The sequence below is a fragment of the Dama dama genome, chromosome 19, assembly GCF_033118175.1.
Source record: "Dama dama isolate Ldn47 chromosome 19, ASM3311817v1, whole genome shotgun sequence".
NCBI classification, from domain to species: domain Eukaryota; kingdom Metazoa; phylum Chordata; class Mammalia; order Artiodactyla; family Cervidae; genus Dama; species Dama dama.
Window position 1 is genome coordinate 35,636,610 of NC_083699.1, and position 21,267 is coordinate 35,657,876.

Sequence of the window (21,267 nt, forward strand, 5' to 3'; positions counted from 1 at the left end):
TCTATCCTTTTATAGATATCTTCCCAAACCTGGTATCACATCCAGAAAGCAGGCTAACAAATAAAGGATTTAAGATACTATCTTTGCTAATTTAGCTCTAAAATATAAGAACAATCTTCCATTCAGTTTCTTTTTTTTTCTTTTAATATAGGATATCATTTCAATGAGAATCTAAATTTTTAGTTCCCTTTATTACATATATTTGACCAGAGACTAGGATTTATTTTTCATTTCAATCATATACAGAAGTTAAATATCAGTCCTTGGATCCAAACCAATCTAGGTATTTTCACCACACTATCAAAGGTCTTTCTTCACATTTTTTTATGTAAGGTTGAGCAAATTACTATGGCAGTTAATGTTACACTGCATCCCTTTCTAGTTCCTCCTCTGTGATGTTACCACGATAAAAACACCACTAGACTTTGAGCTCCAGCCTTATTCACCTTTGAATCCACAACGTGCAATACCTTCAGAAAGAGTAGCTATCATTATTAACAAAACTCCCTCTCACTGTAAAACTCGCTTATGCTTGTGAAATGAACTGTGCTCTTTCTAACTCTAGTGATCTATTGTTAGTATGGTGGGTTATAGAGTCACTTATTTCATGACAACCTATTATAGTGATGGAAAAATAACAGTGACTCAAGGTGCAGGTGTGAAATTTGTCATCTTTTATACAGAATGATAATGCCCCTCTAATTTACAGACTGTCATGTATGAGAGGACTTCACAGGCTTGCTGAAATGGCTGGGTATGGACTTGGTTGTATCAACCTATGTTCTTATGGCCATATGTCAGACAGTTGGTGTCAGGGTGGAAGGAGAGTCCTCTGTCAATCAAGGTTGTTGGAATACAACACCCATGTTTTTGAGGATATATGGGAAGGACTCACAGCAGATCTGGGGAGTCTTTTAATGAAAGCCTGCAGCTAACTGCACTGTATACCAGTGTTTTGCTAAGGTTTAGATGGATTAGTTTTGGTGCAGTGGCTTTCAAAATCTGACCACAGTCCACAGGAGAAATGTTTACATATTAACACACATCTATATTGTGATTTATAGTTGAGAAATCGATATTTGGTTTTCATCCTATTTCTGGCACAGAGGTCCTAAAATTTCCTTTGTTAAGAGTGTCTTGATATTTACAACAAGTCCCTTTCAACCACACTTGGGTTTATGTTAATGAGGTACTTTTAGGAAGCACCTAGCCGGTTTCTCAGAAGCACAGGTGACAACTCGAGTTTGCCACTGGCCTCTGAAGGGGCTTGGGAGCAGTCTTAATAAGGCTGAGTCCTCATTGTTTGGAATCTGATGCTATCTCCAGGTAGACTGTGTGGAACTGAGTTAATTGTTTGGTGGCATTGGAAAAAACAGACAACAGATGTACATGTAACTGAAAAATGTTTGTGGGATTTTGTGATTGGATACATTCTATTTTAAATTCTATCCCATTGCACTCTATTTATTTATTTATAAATGCTAGTAAACCCACCTGAGTTCACTGTTACACTGTGACCTATACTTTGAAAATCTCTTAAAGAGTGAAAACTGAGTGAAAAACATACAAACCGAGGTATGAGAGGTAAATCTGGGTGGGAATCCCTGGCTTGCTTTTTTTTTTTAAGTGGCCTTGGGTAGCACCATACTTCTCTATGAGTAAAATAGGTGTAATAACATCTATGTCAGAAGGTTTTTGTGATTGTTGTTCACTCGCTCAGTCGGGTCCAACTCTGTGACCCCATGGACGGCAGCAGGCCAGGCTTCCCTGTCCTTCACTATCTCCTGGAGTTTGCCCAAACTCATGTCCATTGAGTCGATGATACCATCCAACCATCTCATCCTCTGTCATCCCCTTCTCCTCCTGCCTTCGATCTTTCCCAGCATCAGGGTCTTTTCCAATGATTTAGTTCTTTATAGCCAAAGTATTGGAGCTTCAACTTTAGCATCAGTCTTTCCAATGAATATTCAGGGTTGATTTCCTTTAGGATTGACTGATTTGATCCTTGCTGTCCAAGGGATTCTCAAGAATTTTCTCCAGCACAATTCAAAAGCATCAGTTCTTTAGTGCTCAGCTTTCTTCATGGTCCAACTCTCATATCCATACATGACTACTGAAAAAACCATAGTTTTGACTATACGGACCTTTGTTGGCAAACATTAAAATACTTAGCACAAAGGAAAAGCTTAATAAATGGCATTTATGGTTGGTTCTTTAATATCTCCTGGGTGGAGATTACAATAGGCAATTATGTAATGCACTCAGCATGCTGATCTTCAGTAATTGCTGGGCAGTTGCTACCTGCCCATCTATAATAGAGCCCCCACATTTGTTACTAGCTGGGAGATGTTGGCCATGTCACTTAATCTTCCTGGGTATCCATTTTCTTCTGTGTAAAATAAGGGTACTGTGGTGTTGGAGAAGACTCTTGAGAGTCCCTTGGACTGCAAGAAGATCCAACCAGTCAGTCCTAAAGGAAATCAGTCCTGGGTGTTCATTGGAAGGACTGATGCTGAAGCTGAAACTCCAATACTTTGGCCACCTCATGCGAAGAGTTGACTCATTGGAAAAGACCCTGATGCTGGGAGGGATTGGGGGCAGGAGGAGAAGGGGATGACAGAGGATGAGATGTCTGGATGGCATCACCGACTCGATGGACGTGAGTTTGAGTAAACTCTGGGAGTTGGTGATGGACAGGGAGGCCTGGCGTGCTGCGATTCATGGGATCACAAAGAGTCGGACACAACTGAGTGACTGAACTGAACTGAACTGAAAATAAGGGAGGTGAGTAATTTGGCAATTAAATGTTCCTCTGTTTATAATATAAAATACCAACATAGGTGCTATTGCTTCCAATTTTGAGATGAAAGCCAACCTACAGCTAGAGTACTTTTGGGAAACTTTTGAATTAAGCTTCCTAAAAGGTCTATGAGGAGGAACATATACAAATAAATGCTTGCTTGTTTCCAAATATTGGTCCTTTGATTCAAATAATGAGCCAAGAAAACTGACCACAGACCAACCCACCAACTGCTGCTTTATTTCTCTGTTAGGATTTCCTTATAAGTCTCACTGAATGAATTATAAAATGAGGTGATTTGAAAGCAGAACAAGTTTCTTGTGAAATCATATCCTGTTTTCCTTCAGTCACTCTTGACTTGGAAATACCCCAGGGCATCCCACAGAAGGGATTTTCTCAGTCAATTGGTGCTGTAAAAGGGAACCAACCCATAAACTACTCCTTTGGGAGGCCAGTCAGGTGGGGAACTCCCTACTCCTGTGTGTTCATTAATGCAGGCAAGCTGGTAGCTGCTCCAGGCCCTTCATCACTCCCGGTACCTTAGCCTCTCCCTGGTTTCAAAGTGACACCAACCCACATGCAGTTTTCCTGAATTACCTTTAATTATGACTTCCTATATCTACTCAACATAGAATCTGATTGTCTTCTCTCCCATATTTTGAAGAAAGACATATTTTCAAAACTTGAAAAAAATAGGCTAAGTGCCAAACCTAAAGGAATTTTGTTAAAAATATTTTTTTATCTCAATTTCTCTGAAGAATCTTTTTAAAACCTACATTATAAAAATTATCAAGAGCTAATTTTCAATTGATTATTAATATTTCCCCCCACCCCAAAAGAGACAGCAACATGTGAAACAGAGTCAAATTAGTTTTTCCCTGAAATTAACTGATTTCTCTTTATGATTTTAGGAATGCTCGGAGAGCAACTTCATCTCCAACTCTTTTAAAGAGATGGTATCTGGTAATTTAAAAGTATGGTTTATTATATTATCACATTTCTTAAAAAGGAAAGCTGCTAGACCTAATTCTGAGAGAGAAAATAGAAGGCAGATAAGGAGCTGAACCACCCTCTTCATTATTTATTTTTATTAAAAATATTTATTTATCTATGTTTTTAGCTGTACTGGATCTTAGTTGCAGCATGCAGGATCTAGTTCCATGACCAGGGATCGAACCTGGGCCCCCTGTATTGGGAGCATAGAGTCTTAGCCACTGAACCAGCAGGGACCCTATTTATTTAAAGTAAGAAGAGTGATCATTACAAGTGTTTAAGGTTGAGCCTCTTCTGGCATTGTAAATTAATAATGAAAACCCAAGAAAGCAAAAGAGGTATAGAGAGTAAGAACCTCTGAATAAAACAGATTGGCATGGCTTAGAGGAGGAGAGCAGGAAGGAAAGGAAAGGAAACCTCCAGCCTCAGTCTAGGGTGACCTTAAAGACACTGTGTTTGTCAGAGTGAAAAATATCAGCTTGGGAGGAAATAGCCTCCCCTCTCCATTGCTGGAACTACCAGGAAAGGGAAACCCCACCCTGCTGATTTTTGAGGTTCAGTGGGTTCTAATGTGGAGAATAGGAAGGATTTTTGAACAGGAACCACTTAGACAATCTATCCTTCAAGGAATCCCTAGCCAGCTGATTCATCCTATTTGCTCCCTCTCCCAGACCTTTTTCCAGCACACTTTTTCCTACACTTCACTGAAGAAGCCACAGCCTAAATATTCCTCTGGATAAAAGGGACAGTCAGTCCCTTTTAAAAGATGGCAAGTATTTGCAGAAGGGTTAGGGACTACCAGTCACTCTGCCATGCATTACTGTGAACTAGCTCCTTCAGATTTCTCTCACCTCTGATTCAGATCAGCTGCATTGGGAGGAAGCTTCCAAGAGGTAGGGGAGAAGAGAGGAGGCACAATAGGAAGGCTTTAGGACATTTTATAGATGGAAGCTCTTTGGAGGGGAAGAGCAAGCTTGAGGAGATGGGCATTAGTGGTCCAGAAGCTTTGTGGGAAGAGGAAACAACTAGAGAAAGATAAGGAAATGGGTCCCAGATGCAAACTTTACAAAGTTTTTCTGGGGTCTCTTTTATCTAAGATCTTGAATTTCCCAGCTAGAATTGTTAGTAATTAGTTCACTGTTCTTACTGGTTAAATTGGCTTTATAGGTTGGACTAATATCTAAACATTACTTATAATATTTGTTTATGGAAGGAAATGTCTTCTTAAAAAACTGCAAACATTGTTTTACCAATGATACGCAGGTCTGCAGTTCTGTTAAAAATATCAGAAAGTAAGGAATATGTCACAAGATACCTTTCTGCCATTCCCCAACCAAGAAAATGTGAGGGAAATAAGTAAGCCATGAACATTGAAAGGAAGTTGCCCATACATCCTAAATTTTCTCAGGCTGTTTGATTTCATGTGATTTTTAACTTCAATGCATAAATGTTAGTGTAACAATTTTTGCATGTCTGTAAATTTTACTTGGGCTTCCTTGGTGACTCAGTTGGTAAAGAATCTGCCTGCAATACAGGAGATCCAGGTTCAATCCCTGGGTCAAATAAATAAAATCCCTGATCCCTCGGTCAGGACAAATAAAGTCACAGGTTTGAAAAATGCTTTATTAGATTTACAAAAGTGCTTTAACCTAGTTCACAATAATTTCTACATAACCTCAAGGTCAACTGGCTGACTCTTGCTTGTGCGGGGAGGAGTGTGGGCTCTGGGGCAGAGTTAGCTCAGCCAACAGATAGCCTGTGAGTTGCTATTACAGATTTATGAGGTCATAAATGCTGGACTCAGCCTGCAGAAGTCCTAACTTTCTATTGCTCCTCCTGAGTGCTCTATTCCAAAGAATAGCAAGGAGAGATAAGATAGCCTTCCTCAGTGATCAGTGCAAAGAAATGGAGGAAAACAACAGAATGGGAAAGACTAGCGCTCTCTTCAAGAAAATTAGAGATACCAAGGGGACATTTCAAGCAAAGATGGGCACAATAAAGGACAGAAACGGTATGGACCTAAAAGAAGCAGAAGATATTAAAAAGAGGTGGCAAGAATACACAGAAGAACTGTACAAAAAAGATCTTTATGACCCAGATAGTCATGATGGTGTGATCACTCACCTAAAGCCAGACATCCAGGAACGCAAAGTCAAGTGGGTCTTAGGAAGCATCACTACGAACAAAGCTAGTGGAAGTGATGGAATTCCAATTGAGTTACTTCAAATCCTGAAAGATGATGCTGTGAAAGTGCTGCACTCAATATGCCAGCAAATTTGGAAAACTCATCAGTGGCCACAGGACTGGAAAAGTCAGTTTTCATTCCAATCCCAAAGAAAGGCAAAGCCAAAGAATGGTCAAACTACCACACAATTGCACTCATCTCCTACACTAGCAAAATAATGTTCAAAATTCTCCAAGCCAGGCTTCAATAGTACATGAACCATGAACTTCCAGATGTTCAAGTTGGTTTTAGGAAAGGCAGAGGAACCAGAGATCAAATTATCAATATCCACTGGATCATCAAAAAAGCAAGAGCATACCAGAAAAACATCTATTTCTGCTTTATTGACTATGCCATAGCCTTTGACTATGTAGATCACAACAAACTGTGGAAAATTCTTCAAGAGATGGGAATCCCAGATCAACTGACCTGTCTCCTGAGAAATCTGTATGCAGGTCAGGAAGCAACAGTTAGAACAGGACATGGAACAACAGACTGGTTCCAAATAGGAAAAGGAGTATGTCAAGGCTGTATATTGATTGTCACCCTGCTTATTTAACTTATATGCAGAGTACATCATGAGAAATGCTGGGCTGGATGAATCACAAGCTGGAATCAACATTGCCGGGAGACATACCAATTACCTCAGGTATGCAGATGACACCATCCTTATGGCAGAAAGTGAAGAAGAACTAAAGAGCATCTTGATGAAAGTGAAAGAGGATAGTGAAAAAGTTGGCTTAAAGCTCAACATTCATAAAACTAAGATCATGGCACCCAGTCCCATCATTTCATGGCAAATAGATGGGGAAACAGTGGAAACAGTGGCAGACTTTATTTTTAGGGGCTCCAAAATCACTGGAGATGGTGACTGCAGCCATGAAATTAAAAGACGCTTACTCCTTGGAAGAAAAGTTATGACCAACCTAGACAGCATATTAAAAAGCAGACACATTACTTTGCCAACAAAGGTCCATCTGGTCAAGGCTATGGTTTTTCCAGTGGTCATGTAGGGATGTGAGAGTTGTACTATAAAGAAAGCTGAGCGCTGATGAATTGATGCTTTTGAACTGTGGTGTTGGAGAAGACTTTTGAGAGTCCCTTGGACTACAAGGAGATCCAACCAGTCCATCCTAAAGTAGATCAGTCCTGAGTGTTCATTGGAAGGACTGATGCTGAAGCTGAAACTCCAATACTTTGGCCACCTGATGTGAAGAGCTGACTCATTGGAAAAGACCCTGATGCTAGGAAAGATTGAAGGTAGGAGGAGAAGGGGACAACAGAGGATGAGATGGTTGGATGGCATCACCAACTCAATGGACATGAGTTTGTGTGAACTCCGGGAGTTGGTGATGGACAGGGAGGCCTGGCATGCTGTGGTTCATGGGGTTGCAAAGAGTTGGACATGACTGAGCGACTGAACTGAACTGACCTGAGTGCTCTATGTTGGCTAACAAATTCATCTACTGAGGGATCCAAGATGAAAAACTTGAATGGCTCTTCAATATCTTCCTTTCCTTCCCCATTAAATCTATCCTCTTATTTCTCTGCCTTGATCTATTCCTTCATTAATCAAACTTGCTTGAACAGTCTAGAGTATTCCTGGGGGCGCAGGCAGCGGAACATCTGGACTAATGGGTATGAGCTCTGCCCATCTTCTTTTTTTGCACTGCCATTAGTAGGCTCTCAACATCGAAGCCTCATCTAGACTGTGACAACTGCTGGCAGGTGGTCAGCCTGCCTGTCTTCATCTAATTTACTCTCCATTGCTATATCCATGTTGTGCAAGTACACAGGTGCCTTTGTTGGCAAAAACCCTCAACCAAAGCCTTAAGCAACCTGTCTTTGGTCTACCTTCCAAGTTTTCTTGGACTATTCCCAGAATAGCCTATGCTCCCTTCAGATTTCTGAGGCTTTACTCCTTCCCCATCCTGGACTGGCCTTCTCTGTCTTATCTACCTTTCAAAGTTGCATTTATTCTTTTTTTTTTTTAATAGGTTTTATTTTTCAGAGCAGTTTTAGGTTCCACGCAAAAGTGAGACAGCAAAAGAGACACAGATGTATTGAACAGTCTTTTGGACTCTGTGGGAGAGGGCGAGGGCGGGATGATATGGGAGAATGCATTGAAACATGTAAATTATCATATGTGAAACGAATCATCAGTCCAGGCTTGATGCATGAGACAGGGTGCTCAGGGCTGGTGCACTGGGATGACCCAGAGGAATGGGATGGGGAGGGAGGTAGCTGGGGGGTTCAGGATGGGGAACACATGTACACCCATGGAGGATTCAAGTCAATGTATGGCAAAACCAATACAACATTGTAATGTAAAATAAATAAACATTTAAAAAAAAAAGTGAAGGGAAGGCAGAGATCCCTTGTCCCCAGCCCCCACTGTTACATCCCCAGAGGGTACAGTTGCTGCAAATGAGAACCTGCACTGACAGTCAGGTCATAAAGTACTTTCCTGCCCTAAAATTCCTCTGTGCTCTGCCTGTTTATCCCTGCTCCCCACTAACCCCCAGGGACCACTGATCTTTTGCTGTCTCCATGGGTTCTGCCTTTTCCAGAACGTCCTAGAGTTGGAATTGCAGAGCCTGTAGCCTGTTCACCTCAGTGCCTTCAACTGCATCATGTTCAAAGTTGCATTTATTCTTTCTTTTAAATTTTCAGTTGGAGGATACTTGCTTTACAGTGTTGTGTTGGTTTCAGCTGTATAACAATAGAAATCAGCTATAAGCATCTATATGTGTCTGATAATGGAAATCAGCCATAAGTATCTATCCCCCCCCCCCCCCTTGATACCCCCATCCCACCCATCTAGGTTGTCACAGAACACCAGAGGGAGAACATGGGACGAACTGAGAGAGCAGCACTGACATATATACACTACCACGTATAAAACAGCTAGCTAGTGGGAAACTGCTACATAACACCAGGAATCCAGACTGGCACTCTGTACTTATTCTTTAAAGTTCAAATGCTACCTTCTTTGAAAAAACATTCCCGACATACTTGCTATGAACAGTCCCCTCTTCTGCCTTCTCAGTTCAGTTCAGTTGCTCAGTCGGGTCCGACTCTTTGCGACCCCATGGACTGCAGCATTCCAGGCTTCCCTGTCCATCACCAACTCCTGGAGCTTACTCAAACTCATGTCCATGAGCTTACTCAAACTTCTGCCTTCTAATACATGATATTCCTTTTACCAGAGGTATGTCATTCTGCTTTGTATTATAAATTATTAGAAATAGGTTGTTTCTCCCCTGAAACTTATAAGTTTTTTGAGTTTAGGTCCCATGTTAGAATTGTTTCCCATATGTGACCCATAGCAATAGCTTTGATATTTATTAAATTGAGCTGAATAAGCTACCCAAACTGGACACATCAAACATTTCAGTCAGGTCAACTTTGTATTGGTCAAAGAGCAAAGCCAACAGTGGTCTTCCTGTTATTCTTTTTTTTTTTTTTTTCATGTAGTTCCTTCAGTGAAAAATACATTCTCATAGATTAATATAATCACATTCTCACTCTCCTATGTTCTGGACCCTATATTAGCTATGAGACCCATATTTACCTTAATAATTTCTTCTTTATCTGAATGGCCTACACATATAGCCTCTAGCCCCATGTGACCAAAAGTGCAGTCCTTATACCACCTGCATTCTAGTCACCATATGCACAAGTTAAAAATTCAGATTCCTGGGCCCTACCCCAGACCTCCTGAATTAGCATCTCTGTGGCTGGAGCCTGAGAATCTGTTTTGTGAATAAGCTTCTCAGGGTTGTAGTACATAGGAAACCTCAAGAATCTTCATTCTAGAGACTTATCAGAGAGCTTGGCTGGGGAGCTCAAGATTTGGTGGATTCTTTGAATTTCTTATTATCTCTAAGAATGACCAGACTTCAAAACATCACAGAAAGTGAACAGTGAAATGTGCTTATCATACACATAGTTCTCTTGGTGAGAAACAGGTAAATGAAAGATTCTGGGATTCAGAAGAGTGAGAAAGCAATGAACTGAATTTGGCCCTGATCTGTTATCATTTGGCAAAAAGATACATATTCAAGATTAGGAGAAACTATTTAAGACCTGAATCTGACCTTCATTCAGCTTCTTTTCATCTCTTACACAGAGTATTCTATGTTTATTATGTTTATAAATAAATATAGGATTAAATGGGAAACTAACATTACTAAGAATCTTCTGTATGCCAGGCATCATGCTAGGTGCTTCCTATATATTACTCATATAATCAGCCACTTGGAGGAGGTCACTTTATCTGCATTTTGCAGAAGAGGAAAGTTAGAGGATGAAGGGTTAAGTAAATTGCTAGTTAGGTAGATTAAGTAAGTTATCATGTAGATAGGTTAAATTAGATAGAACAGTAAATGCAAGATTAAGTAAACTGCTAATTTCAGGTTCCAGTTCAATCATTTACTGGATGTGTGAGCCCTGGGGAAACTCACTTAGTTCCTCAGAGTTTCAACAGCATCACAGATAAAACAAAGGAGGGGTTACCTTCCTCACAAATTGAGGACTGGTGATGAAGTCAGGTATACATAGGACCTAGCACAATGTCTGGCCCTCAGTCAGTGTAGCAACCATTCCCTCACCTCAGTTTTCTTTCTACCTTGGCTTTTTATGCTTTTAAAAAAATTTTATGAAGGAGCCTCTTTGCTCAGAAGCCTGAAAAGGCCTTGCTATTTTAATAGGTGCCCAGAAATACTGTTCGTGGTGCTCACGGCCAACAGCGCTTCCTTTTTCCTGAGGGTTGGCGTTCAAGAAAAAGAAACCCTCATCAACCTTTGGCTTCCTTACAGCTTCAAAGAGGCAGTGATATGCGCAGCCCAGGGAAAGCAGCCTCGGTGAGTCATGCTTTCAACTTCCAACTGGTGACATGAAGAACAGAAAGTAGCCACTTCACTACTGCCAGCAACCACAGCAAATGACTGCACTGTGGCTTTCCCAGAGACAGTGTCAGGGAGCCAAGCGCATGCCCTCACAGCTGCCAGACTGCCCCACGAGTCTCAGCAGCCTCCTCAAGTTGAGCTTGTCAAGTTCCTGTGAACTGGCACACCAGGGATCCTCCTGCCACAGGACAAAGGACACCTTTTTTGGGAATGAATTCTCTGATGACGATAAAATCGTATCATGATCTTACTTGCAGGTAGTATCAGTGATTCCAGCAGAAATCATGAATGGTTTGGGTTTAAAGTTTTTTTTTCCCCCCCCATGAGCTTTTCCTCTTGAGGGCAAGGAGGAACATTTATCACAACTTTATGATTCACTCTCCTAGACTGGCTGCGGCTTCATTTCATCTTTGAGTTCCTGGCCTAAGGCTTAAAAGGTGTCTGAATTGTTACCTGGAGGCCAATGCGTGTTCTCCTATCCTGGTCATCTGCTTTGGACAGTGGCCATAAAACACAAGCATCAGTGATTGTTCTTGTGTCATTAACCCTCCTTGTTCCTGTTTTTGAACAATCCAGGCATGTATCTAAACCTTCTTTTCTAATTTACCTTTTTTCTTACTAGTTTACTTACATATTTTAGAATGATGATTTTCCTGGTTATACCACCCACCTTGGGAAACACTAATTGCATTTACTGATTCTAAATTGATTTCTAGGTTCAGGATTTGGGGCTTTAGTGCACAAATCTCCTATCTTCCTACTTATATTGTTCATGACTGTGGATTCTGCTTACTCTTCTCATAGCTGTGGGCTTTAGAAGCAAAAGTCTGACATGCCACTGTTCTCCAAAATGAGGAAGTTGGCAGCCTCTGTTCCTATTCTGCTTGCTTTTCTACCTTGACTGTTAACATATAAGTTCTTGTGAGAAAAGCCCTTCATTAAATGCCTAAACAAGGCAACAGCAAGGGAAAAAGCAACACAAGCACAGAAGGATGGCGATAGCCTGTACCTGTGTCTGCTCAGGAGGACCTCTGCTGTTGGTGATCTGCCTAAACCCAGTGGGAGCAAGCATCTTAGCAGGATGGGCTTGGAGCCTGAGTTAAACAAACAGCACAGCAGAAGAAGGAAGAAATCAGAAGTTTGGTCGTCAGAGTTTTCTGAATCCTACTTAACATTTTCCAACCCTGTTGGCCTCTGTCTAAAGCTACCCCTGTTCCTGCACTGTTTATTTTTACTGGTATGTAACATCAGAGTAAATGATAAACATAGTTTATGGAAACCTTTGGCCTTAAATACTTTGAGGTTTTCCCTGAGGAAAGGTGCTTTATTTTACTGACAATATTTCCTTTTTTTCTTCTTTTACAACAAATAAAACAACAGCACTCATATTGTTTACAATTATTGAAATAATTTACTCTAATTTGAATTCTTATATATGAGAACCTTTACATACTGACAACTCCCATGGCATCTTTATAAAGTATGGTAAACCTATGGCTGATTCATGTTTATGTTTGGTAGAAACCAACACAATACTGTAAAGCAATTATCCTTCAATTAAAAATAAATAACAAAAAAGTGTGCAGGTCATAAATATGCTGTCTAAAGATAGGCAAAGTAGGTCACAGAGATATGAAATGAGTTGAAATCACAATGTGAGTCGATGCAATGACGTACGAGTTCAGGTACCCAATCTGGGCTCTGGTGCACTTGACACAGACCTCACCTTCAAGGATGACATTCTCTGGAGACCAGGGTACAGAAAAGGGTAGATTGATGCTCAGTTTTGAAGGTGATCGTAGTTAAACCCTTTTTATATAACTTAATGATTTCACAGACTTCATGAATGTTAAGTCAGGTGAAGTTTAATTACATTTGCCCATTTCAAAAAATGTCTGACCAAGACTGTATGATACTATGAATAATTATATGCCAACAAATTGGACAACCTAGAGGGAATTGACAAGCTTTTAGAAACATACAGCCCACTAAAACTGAATCAAGAAGAAACAGATAATCTGAGCAGATTGATCACTGGAAGTGAGATAGAATCCATAATAATAATCAAAACTCCTTAAAAACAAAAGTCCAGGACCAGAGGGCTTCACTGGGGAATTCTACCACACATACAAATAAGAACTTACACTGATCATTCTCAAACTTTTCCAAAAAGCTGAAGAGAAGGAAACACTCCCAAAGTTATTCTATGAAGCCACCATTACCCTGATACCAAAACCAGACAAAGACATTGACCAAAAAAAAGTTTTTACAAGACTGTATGAAGTTGCAAACTGCTTCCTAACTCTGGAAGACATGGTGATGTAATACCTACAACTATCAGGGATTCTAAAACAGCAATAACAGTGCCCTCATCTGCCCAGAATACAGAAGGATGGCTGAACAAACACAGAAGAATGCAACTTTCTCTCTAAGAAAAGTCTGCTGGGAACTAGTGCCCACATTGTTTCTGCCTCCAGGAAGAAAAGCCTATGACTTGCTTTCTGCCTGACTCCTTAATGGTCAGTGGATTCTCTGTTGGGGGAACCTAGATTTGGACACATTAGGCACTGATGATGAATATGAATTATTGGTGAAGTACATTTGAGCCCACAGTCTACTGGCTTCTGTTTCAGAACCATTCAGTCAGCCAGATATTTAATTTTTCAGTGAGGCAGAGGAAAGGGGACCTGTTCTGGGGTTGCTAAACAGCAATATATATTCATAATTCATTTTGCTGGGGTTTTTTAATATAGTGTTACTTTACAATTATACAGTGCTTGGCCATTTTCAAATTTTCTATTGATGTTTGAAACAGTTTCAGGAGGTAGCTGTTGTTATTCAGTTTTACAGATGAGAAACAGGTGTAGAGAGGCCAGATTCCAAAGTTTATGCTTTTTAAAAAAAAAAATTTATTTTGAAATAATTATAGATTCACATGAGTTTACAAATAAATGTACAGGTAAGTCCCATGAATTCTTCCCCCAACCTCCTCAAATGTTAACATCTCAAACAACTAGCTGCTGCTGCTGCTGCTAAGTCACTTCAGTCATGTCCAACTCTGTGTGACCCCATAGACGGCAGTCCACCAGGCTCCTCCATCCCTGGGATTCTCCAGGCAAGAACACTGGAGTGGGTTGCCATTTCCTTCTCCAATGCATGGAAGTGAAAAGTGAAGGTAAAGTTGCTCAGTCATGTCCGACTCCTAGCGACCCCATGGACTGCAGCCTACCAGGCTCCTCCATCCATGGGATTTTCCAGGCAAGAGTACTGGAGTGGGGTGCCATTGCCTTCTCCCACACAACTAGAGTATAGTATTAAAAGCAAGAAAATGACTTTGGCACAATCCACAGTACTTATTCCGAGTTCATCAGCTATGTGTGTGTGTGTATGTATGTGTAGCTGTATGCAATTTTGTCGTGTTCTTTTATATATATATATATAAAGCATACACTGTTCTACCAATTTTAAATATGAAGTCAGATTATAGGAATGAATAAAATGATTTTATCTTCAATAAAACTTTATTTATCAATAATCACGTACATTATGCTGTATGTGCTCTGCTAAGTTGCTTTAGTCATGACTGACTCTTTGCAACCCTATGGACTATAGCCCACCAGGCTCCTCTATCCATGGGATTCTCTAGGCAAGAATGCTGGAGTGGGTTGTTATGCCCTCCTCCAGGGGATCTTCCTGACCCAGGGATCAAACCCACATCTCTTCTGTCTCCTGCATTGGCAGGCGGTTCTTTATTACTAGTGCTACCTGGGAAGCCCCAAGTATGTTATGTATGACCAGACAGCTTTTCATTTTTAGTTGCAATTAAGAAAAGGAAGAAATTCTACAAAGCTCATCTCTTGGGAGCACTAGACTGTGCTATGTGCCTTTATGGGCACATCTTCTGGGGGTGATGATAGATATAAAATAGGGAAACACAATTTATTGGTTTATTGATAATTATGGCAGCACTCTTATACATGTCAGAAATTTCTATCAGTAAAGGAAAGGTGATCTTACCTTGACTTCAGATTTAGTCTCATTATCTTCCTTTTCCCCTGAGTTTAAATCTGTCTCCACATAAGGTTCCTCAGATGTTTTCTGACGAGGAACTAGAGAGATAAAGGAAACCTGCCATTAATTTGGCTAGTTGGCTAATAACTCAGAGCACTTAGCCTGACTTGGATCATGCTGATGTAGTTGATTAACAAAGCTTAATTGAGCTGCTACAGTGATTTTCAAAATAGTAGATGAAATTGGAGGTGAAGATGAGATGCAGAAAAGAAAGAGTCCTTGATCCCAGGCACTTGATCCAAAGAGAAAAAAGTCATACCCAACACCATGGAAAACATCAAATTGCAACCAGTCAATCAAGGTAATGTGGTAAAAATGATGGTTTCCATCATTCCCATTTTTAAGGCCCAGTTAAAAAGTTGTTTTCTTCATGGAGTCTTCCTTAACTATTCTAAGCTTCATGGATTCTGCTTATACACTGATGCTTTAGCATTTTCATTTGCAATGTATAACATTGCACTTGTTGCTCTTGGATTGGAAGATTGAATTCTAGGTACCACATTCTACTGAGTGTATTCTTTCCATTATACAGGTAATTAATTAGTGATTATTAATAGAAAATTTGAAAAATACTAAAATCTTACCATTTAAACACACTATGATTATGTAAGAGGATAGAAATCATTGCTAATCAAATGACCTAACATTCCAGAACTGATGCAATCGCATTTATTAGTGGATAGGATGACTGTGTGAAGAATCTGCTGAGTCTGGAGGAAATTGGGCAGGCTTGCTCTTACTCTTAGCTCTCAATCATTCTCTCTCCCTCCTCTCCTTCCCACAGGGCACTAAGACGCCTGGGAAACAACCATCTTCAACCTCCATGGTCATTTGGCAGTAAGATTGGGATTTGGGGAGGAGAAGCCCCAGTTAGATTTGTAGCTTTCTAATCCAGTTTTACCAGAAGGCTGCCCTGGGGGTGATGACTACAAGACTAGTAAGTAGTGATACTTTACATTCTAACTTGTCACCATCACCACCCTTGTATATATAGTTCCTTTGGGAAACTCACAGGATACATGCGATTAACCCAGGACAGGATATGAGCATTTCTAGGTCTGGTGGCCAAAATGTCATCCACCTAGAGTCACCAATACCACCCAGATGCTTATGTGTGGCACACTTGATGGAGGTTGACTGTCTTGCCTCCACAGGCCCTTCCCAAGCCTCTGTGAGCCAACTGGAAGCCCCTTGATCTTCCTGTGGGTTTTCTTTTTTTTTTTTTCATTCTATGTAAAATTTTAATAAAAACATAAGAAAAAATACAAACAAAATAAACAAAAATAGATCTGGTGGATCTGAATATCACAAGCAGGATTCAGGAATTTATATCTGATAACACCTCCTCCCCACTAACTACATAGCTCATCCATGTTTGAAATTACTGATGTAGATAGACCTTACCAGCTTTCCCCTGGTTTTGTTTTGTTTTTCCATTTATTTTTATTAGTTGGAGGCTAATTACTTTACATATTGTAGTGGTTTTTTGTGATACATTGACATGAATCAGCCATGGATTTACATGTGTTCCCCATCCTGAACCCCCCTCCCACCTCCCTCCCCATCCCATCCCTCTGGGTCATCCCAGTGCACCAGCCCTGAGCACTTGTCTCATGCATCCAACCTGGACTGGATCTGTTTCACACTTGATAATATACATGTTTCAATGCTATTCTCTCAGATCATCCCACCCTCACCTTCTGCCATAGAGTCCAAAAGTCTGTTCTATACATCTGTGTCTCTTTTGCTGTCTTGCATATAGGGTTATGGTTACCATCTTTCTAAATTCCATATATATGCGTTAGTATACTGTATTGGTGTTTATCTTTCTGGCTTAATTCACTCTGTATAATGGGCTCCAGTTTCATCCATCTCATTAGAACTGATTCAAATGTATTCTTTTTAATGGCTGAGTAATATTCCATTGTGTATATGTACCATAGCTTTCTTATCCATTCATCTGCTGATGGGCATCTAGGTTGCTTCCATGTCCTGGCTATTATAAACAGTGCTTCTGTGGGTTTTCTAAACATGTTATGTTGAAATCTGTAGCGAAATGCACAGCTAGCTGCCCCAGGTGGTATGACTGTTGAAGCTATTTTATACCAATGTACAACACATTGGGCTCCTCGTTCTCTGCAGGATCTCTGTAACCTGAGTGATTCTAGGCATAGTAACAGGAAGCTAGAAATGCATATACTGATTGGCAATACCCATGACCGAGAACCACTTCCCCTTAACTCTGTTAAGTACAGTGGTGGTACAGTGGTGAAGTTAAAGGCAAGGACGAGAGAGCAGTGTTGCCAGAGTTCAAGTTTTGCTCTTCCACATATGACGCATACATTATCAAAGAGCCTTAGCCTCAGTTCAGTTCAGTTCAGTCGCTCAGTTGTGTCTGACTCTTTGGGACCCCATGGACTGCAGCATTCCAGGCCTTTCTGTCCATTGCCAACTCCCAGAGTTTACTCATACTCATGTACATTGAGGTGGTGGTGCCATACAACCATCTCATCCTCTGTCATCCCTTCTCCTCCCGCCCTCAATCAGGGTGTTTTCACGAGTCAGTTCTTCACATCAGGTGGCCAAAGTATCACAGTTTCAGCTTCAGCATCAGTCCTTCCAATAAATATTCAGGACTGATTTCTTTTAGGATGGACTGGTTGGATCCCTTTGCTGTCCAAGAGACTCTCAAAAGTCTTCTCTAACAACACAGTTCAAAGCCATCAATTCTTCGGCACTCAGCTTTCTTTGTAGTCCAAATTTCACATCCATATATGACTACTGGAAAAACCACAGTTTTGACTAGACGGACCTTGGTTGGCAAAATAATGTCTCTGCTTTTTAATATGCTGTATAGGTTGGTCATAACTTTTCTTCCAAGGAGCAAGGGTCTTTTAATTTTATGTCAGCAGTCACCATTTGCACTGATTTTGGAGCCAAAAAAAAAAATAATAAAGTATCTCACTGTTTCCACTGTTTCCCCATCTATTTGCCATGAAGTGATGGGACCAGATGCCATGATCTTAGTTTTCTGAATGCTGAGTTTTAAGCCAACTTTTTCACTCTCCTCTCTCACTTTCATCAACAGGCTCTTTAATTCTTCTTTGCTTTCTGCCATAATGGTGGTGTCATCTGCATATCTGAGATTATTGATATTTCTCCCAGCAATCTTGATTGCAACTTGTGCTTTATCCATGCTATGACCACTTGTGCTCTTATCCTTCTCCATCAGAGGGCAGACAGACTGAAAACCACAATCACAGAAAACTAACCAATCTGATCACAAGGACCACAGCTTTGTCTAACTCAGTGAAACTATCAGCCATGCCATGTAGGGCTACCTAAGACAGATGGGTCATGGTGGAGAGTTCTGACAAAATGTGGTCCACTGGAGAAGGGAATGGCAAACCACTTCAGTATTCTTGCCTTAAGAACCCCATGAATAGTATGAAAAGGCAAAAAGATAGGACACTGAAAGATGAACTCCCCAGGTGAGTGGTTTCTCATGATGTACTCTGCATATAAGTTAAATAAGCAGGGTGACAACATATAGCCTTAATGTACTCCTTTCCTGATTTGGAACCAGTCTGTTGTTCCATGTCCAGTTCTAACTGTTGCTTCCTGACCTGCATACAGATTTCTCGGGAGGCAGGTCAGGTGGTCTGGTATTCCCATCGCTTAAGTTTTCCACAGTTTATTGTGATCCACACAGTCAAAGGCTTTGGTGTAGTCAATAAAGCAGAAGTAGATGCTCTTCTGAAATTCTCTTACTTTTTCAAAGATCCAACATATGTTGGCAATTTGATCTCTGGTTTCCTTGCCTTTTCTAAATCCAGCTTGAACATCTGGAAGTTCATGGTTCACGTACTATTGAAGTCTGGCTTGGAGAATTTTGGGCAGTACTTTGCTAGCCTGTGAGATGAGTGCAATTGTGCGGTAGTTTGAGCATTCTTTGGCATTGCCTTTCTTTGGGATTGGAATGAAAACTGACCTTTTCCAGTCCTGTGGCCACTGCTGAGTTTTCCAAATTTGCTGGCATATTGAGTGCAGCACCTTCACAGCATCATCTTTTAGGATTTGAAATAGCTCAACTGGAATTCCATCGCCTCCACTAGCTTTGTTCGTAGTGATGCTTCCTAAGGCCCACTTGACTTGGCATTCCAGGATGTCTGACTCTAGGTGAGTGATCACACCACCGTGATTATCTGGGTCATAAAGATCTGTTTTGTATAGTTCTTCTGTGTATTCTTGCCACCTCTTCTTAATATCTGCTGCTTCTGTTAGGTCCATACCGTTTCTGTCCTTTATTGTGCCCATCTTTGCATGAAATATTCCCTTGGTATCTCTAATTTTCTTGAAGAGATCTCTAGTCTTTCCCATTCTGTTGTTTTCCTCTATTTCTTTGCACTGATCACTGAGGAAGGCTTTCTTATTTCTCCTTGCTATTCTTTGGAATTCTGCATTCAGATGGGTGTATCTTTCCTTTTCTCCTTTGCCTTTCGCTTCTCTTCTTTTCACAGCTATTTGTAAGGCCTCCTCAGACAGCCATTTGGCCTTTTTGCATTTCTTTTTCTTGGAGATGGTCTTGATCCCTGCCTCCTGTACAATGTCACAAACCTCCGTCCATAGTTTTCAGGCACTCTGTCAATCAGATATAACCCCTTGAATCTACTTCTCACTTCCACTGCATAGTCGTAAGGGATTTTATTTACATCATACCTGAATGGTCTGGTGGTTTTCCCTACTTTCTTCAATTTAAGTCTGAATTTGGCAATAAGGAGTTCATGATCTGAGCCACAGTCAGCTCCCAGTCTTATTTTTGCTGACTGTATAGGGCTCTCCATCTTTAGCTGCAAAGAATATAATCAATCTGATTTCAGTGTTGACCATCTGGTGATGTCTATGTGTAGAGTCTTCTCTTGTGTTGTTGGAAGAGGGTGATTGCTATGACCAGTGTGTTCTCTTGGCAAAACTCTATTAGCCTTTACCCTGCTTCATTCTGTACTTCAAGGCCAAATTTGCCTGTTACTCCAGGTATTTCTTGACTTCCTACTTTGGCATTCTAGTCCCCTATCTGAAAAGGACATCTTTTTTGGGTGTTAGTTCTAGGGTGTCTTCACAGAACTGTTCAACTTCAGCTTCTTCAGCATCACTGGTCAGGACATACACTTGAATTACTGTGATAGTGAATGGTTTGCCTTGGAAATGAACAGAGATCATTCTGTCATATTTGAGATTGTATCCAAGTACTGCATTTCAAACTCATTTGTTGACTGTGATGGCTACTCCATTTCTTCTAAGTGATTCTTGCCCACAGTAGTAGATATAATGGTCATCTGAGTTAAATTCACCCATTCCAGTCCATTTTAGTTAGCTGATTCCTAAAATGTCAGTGTTCACTCTTGCCATCTCCTGTTTGACCACTTTTAATTTGCCCTAATTCATGGACCTAACATCCCAGGTTCCTATGCAATATTGCTCTTTACAGCATCAGACTTTACTTCCATCCTGTCACATCCCTAATTGGGTGTTGTTTTTGCTTTGGCTCTGTCTCTTCATTCTTTCTAGAGTTATTTCTCCATTGACCTCCAGTATCATATTGGGCACCTACTCACCTGGGGAGTTCATCTTTCAGTGTCCTATCTTTTTGCCTTTTCATACTATTCATGGGTTTCTTAAGGCAAGAATACTGAAGTGGTTTGCCATTCCCTTCTCCAGTGGACCACATTTTGTCAGAACTCTCCACCATGACCCATCTGTCTTAGGTAGCCCTACATGGCATGGCTGATAGTTTCACTGAGTTAGACAAAGCTGTGGTCCTTGTGATCAGATTGGTTAGTTTTCTGTGATTGTGGTTTTCAGTCTGTCTGCCGTCTGATGGAGAAGGATAAGAGGCTTATGGAAGCTTCCTGATGGGAGAGACTGACTGAGGGGGAAACTGGGTCTTGTTCTGATGGGCAGGGCCATGCTCAGTTAATCTTTAATCTAATTTTCTGTTGATGGGTGGGGCTGTGTTCCCTCCCTGTTATTTCAGTCAGTTCAGTTGCTCAGTCATGTCCGACTCTTTGCAACCCCATGAATCGCAGCACACCAGGCCTCCCTGTCCATCACCAACACATGGAGTTTACTCAAACTCATGCCCATCGAGTTGGTGATGCCATCCAGCCATCTCATCCTCTGTCGCCCCCTTCTCCTCCTGCCCCCAATCCCTCCCAGCATCAGGGTCTTTTCCAGTGAGTCAACTCTTTGCATCAGGTGGCCAAAGTACT

General features: G+C 40.8%; 1 protein-coding gene across 1 annotated transcript in view; it reads right to left on the minus strand.

Moving 5' to 3' along the window:
* MCF2L2 (MCF.2 cell line derived transforming sequence-like 2) overlaps positions 1 to 21,267 on the minus strand; it is a 273,630-nt gene that overhangs the window by 109,128 nt on the left and 143,235 nt on the right. The window contains exon 14 of the mRNA XM_061166666.1: positions 14,945 to 15,036. Within this exon, the coding sequence (XP_061022649.1) occupies positions 14,945 to 15,036 (92 nt within the window). The remainder of the gene's footprint in view (positions 1 to 14,944; positions 15,037 to 21,267) is intronic.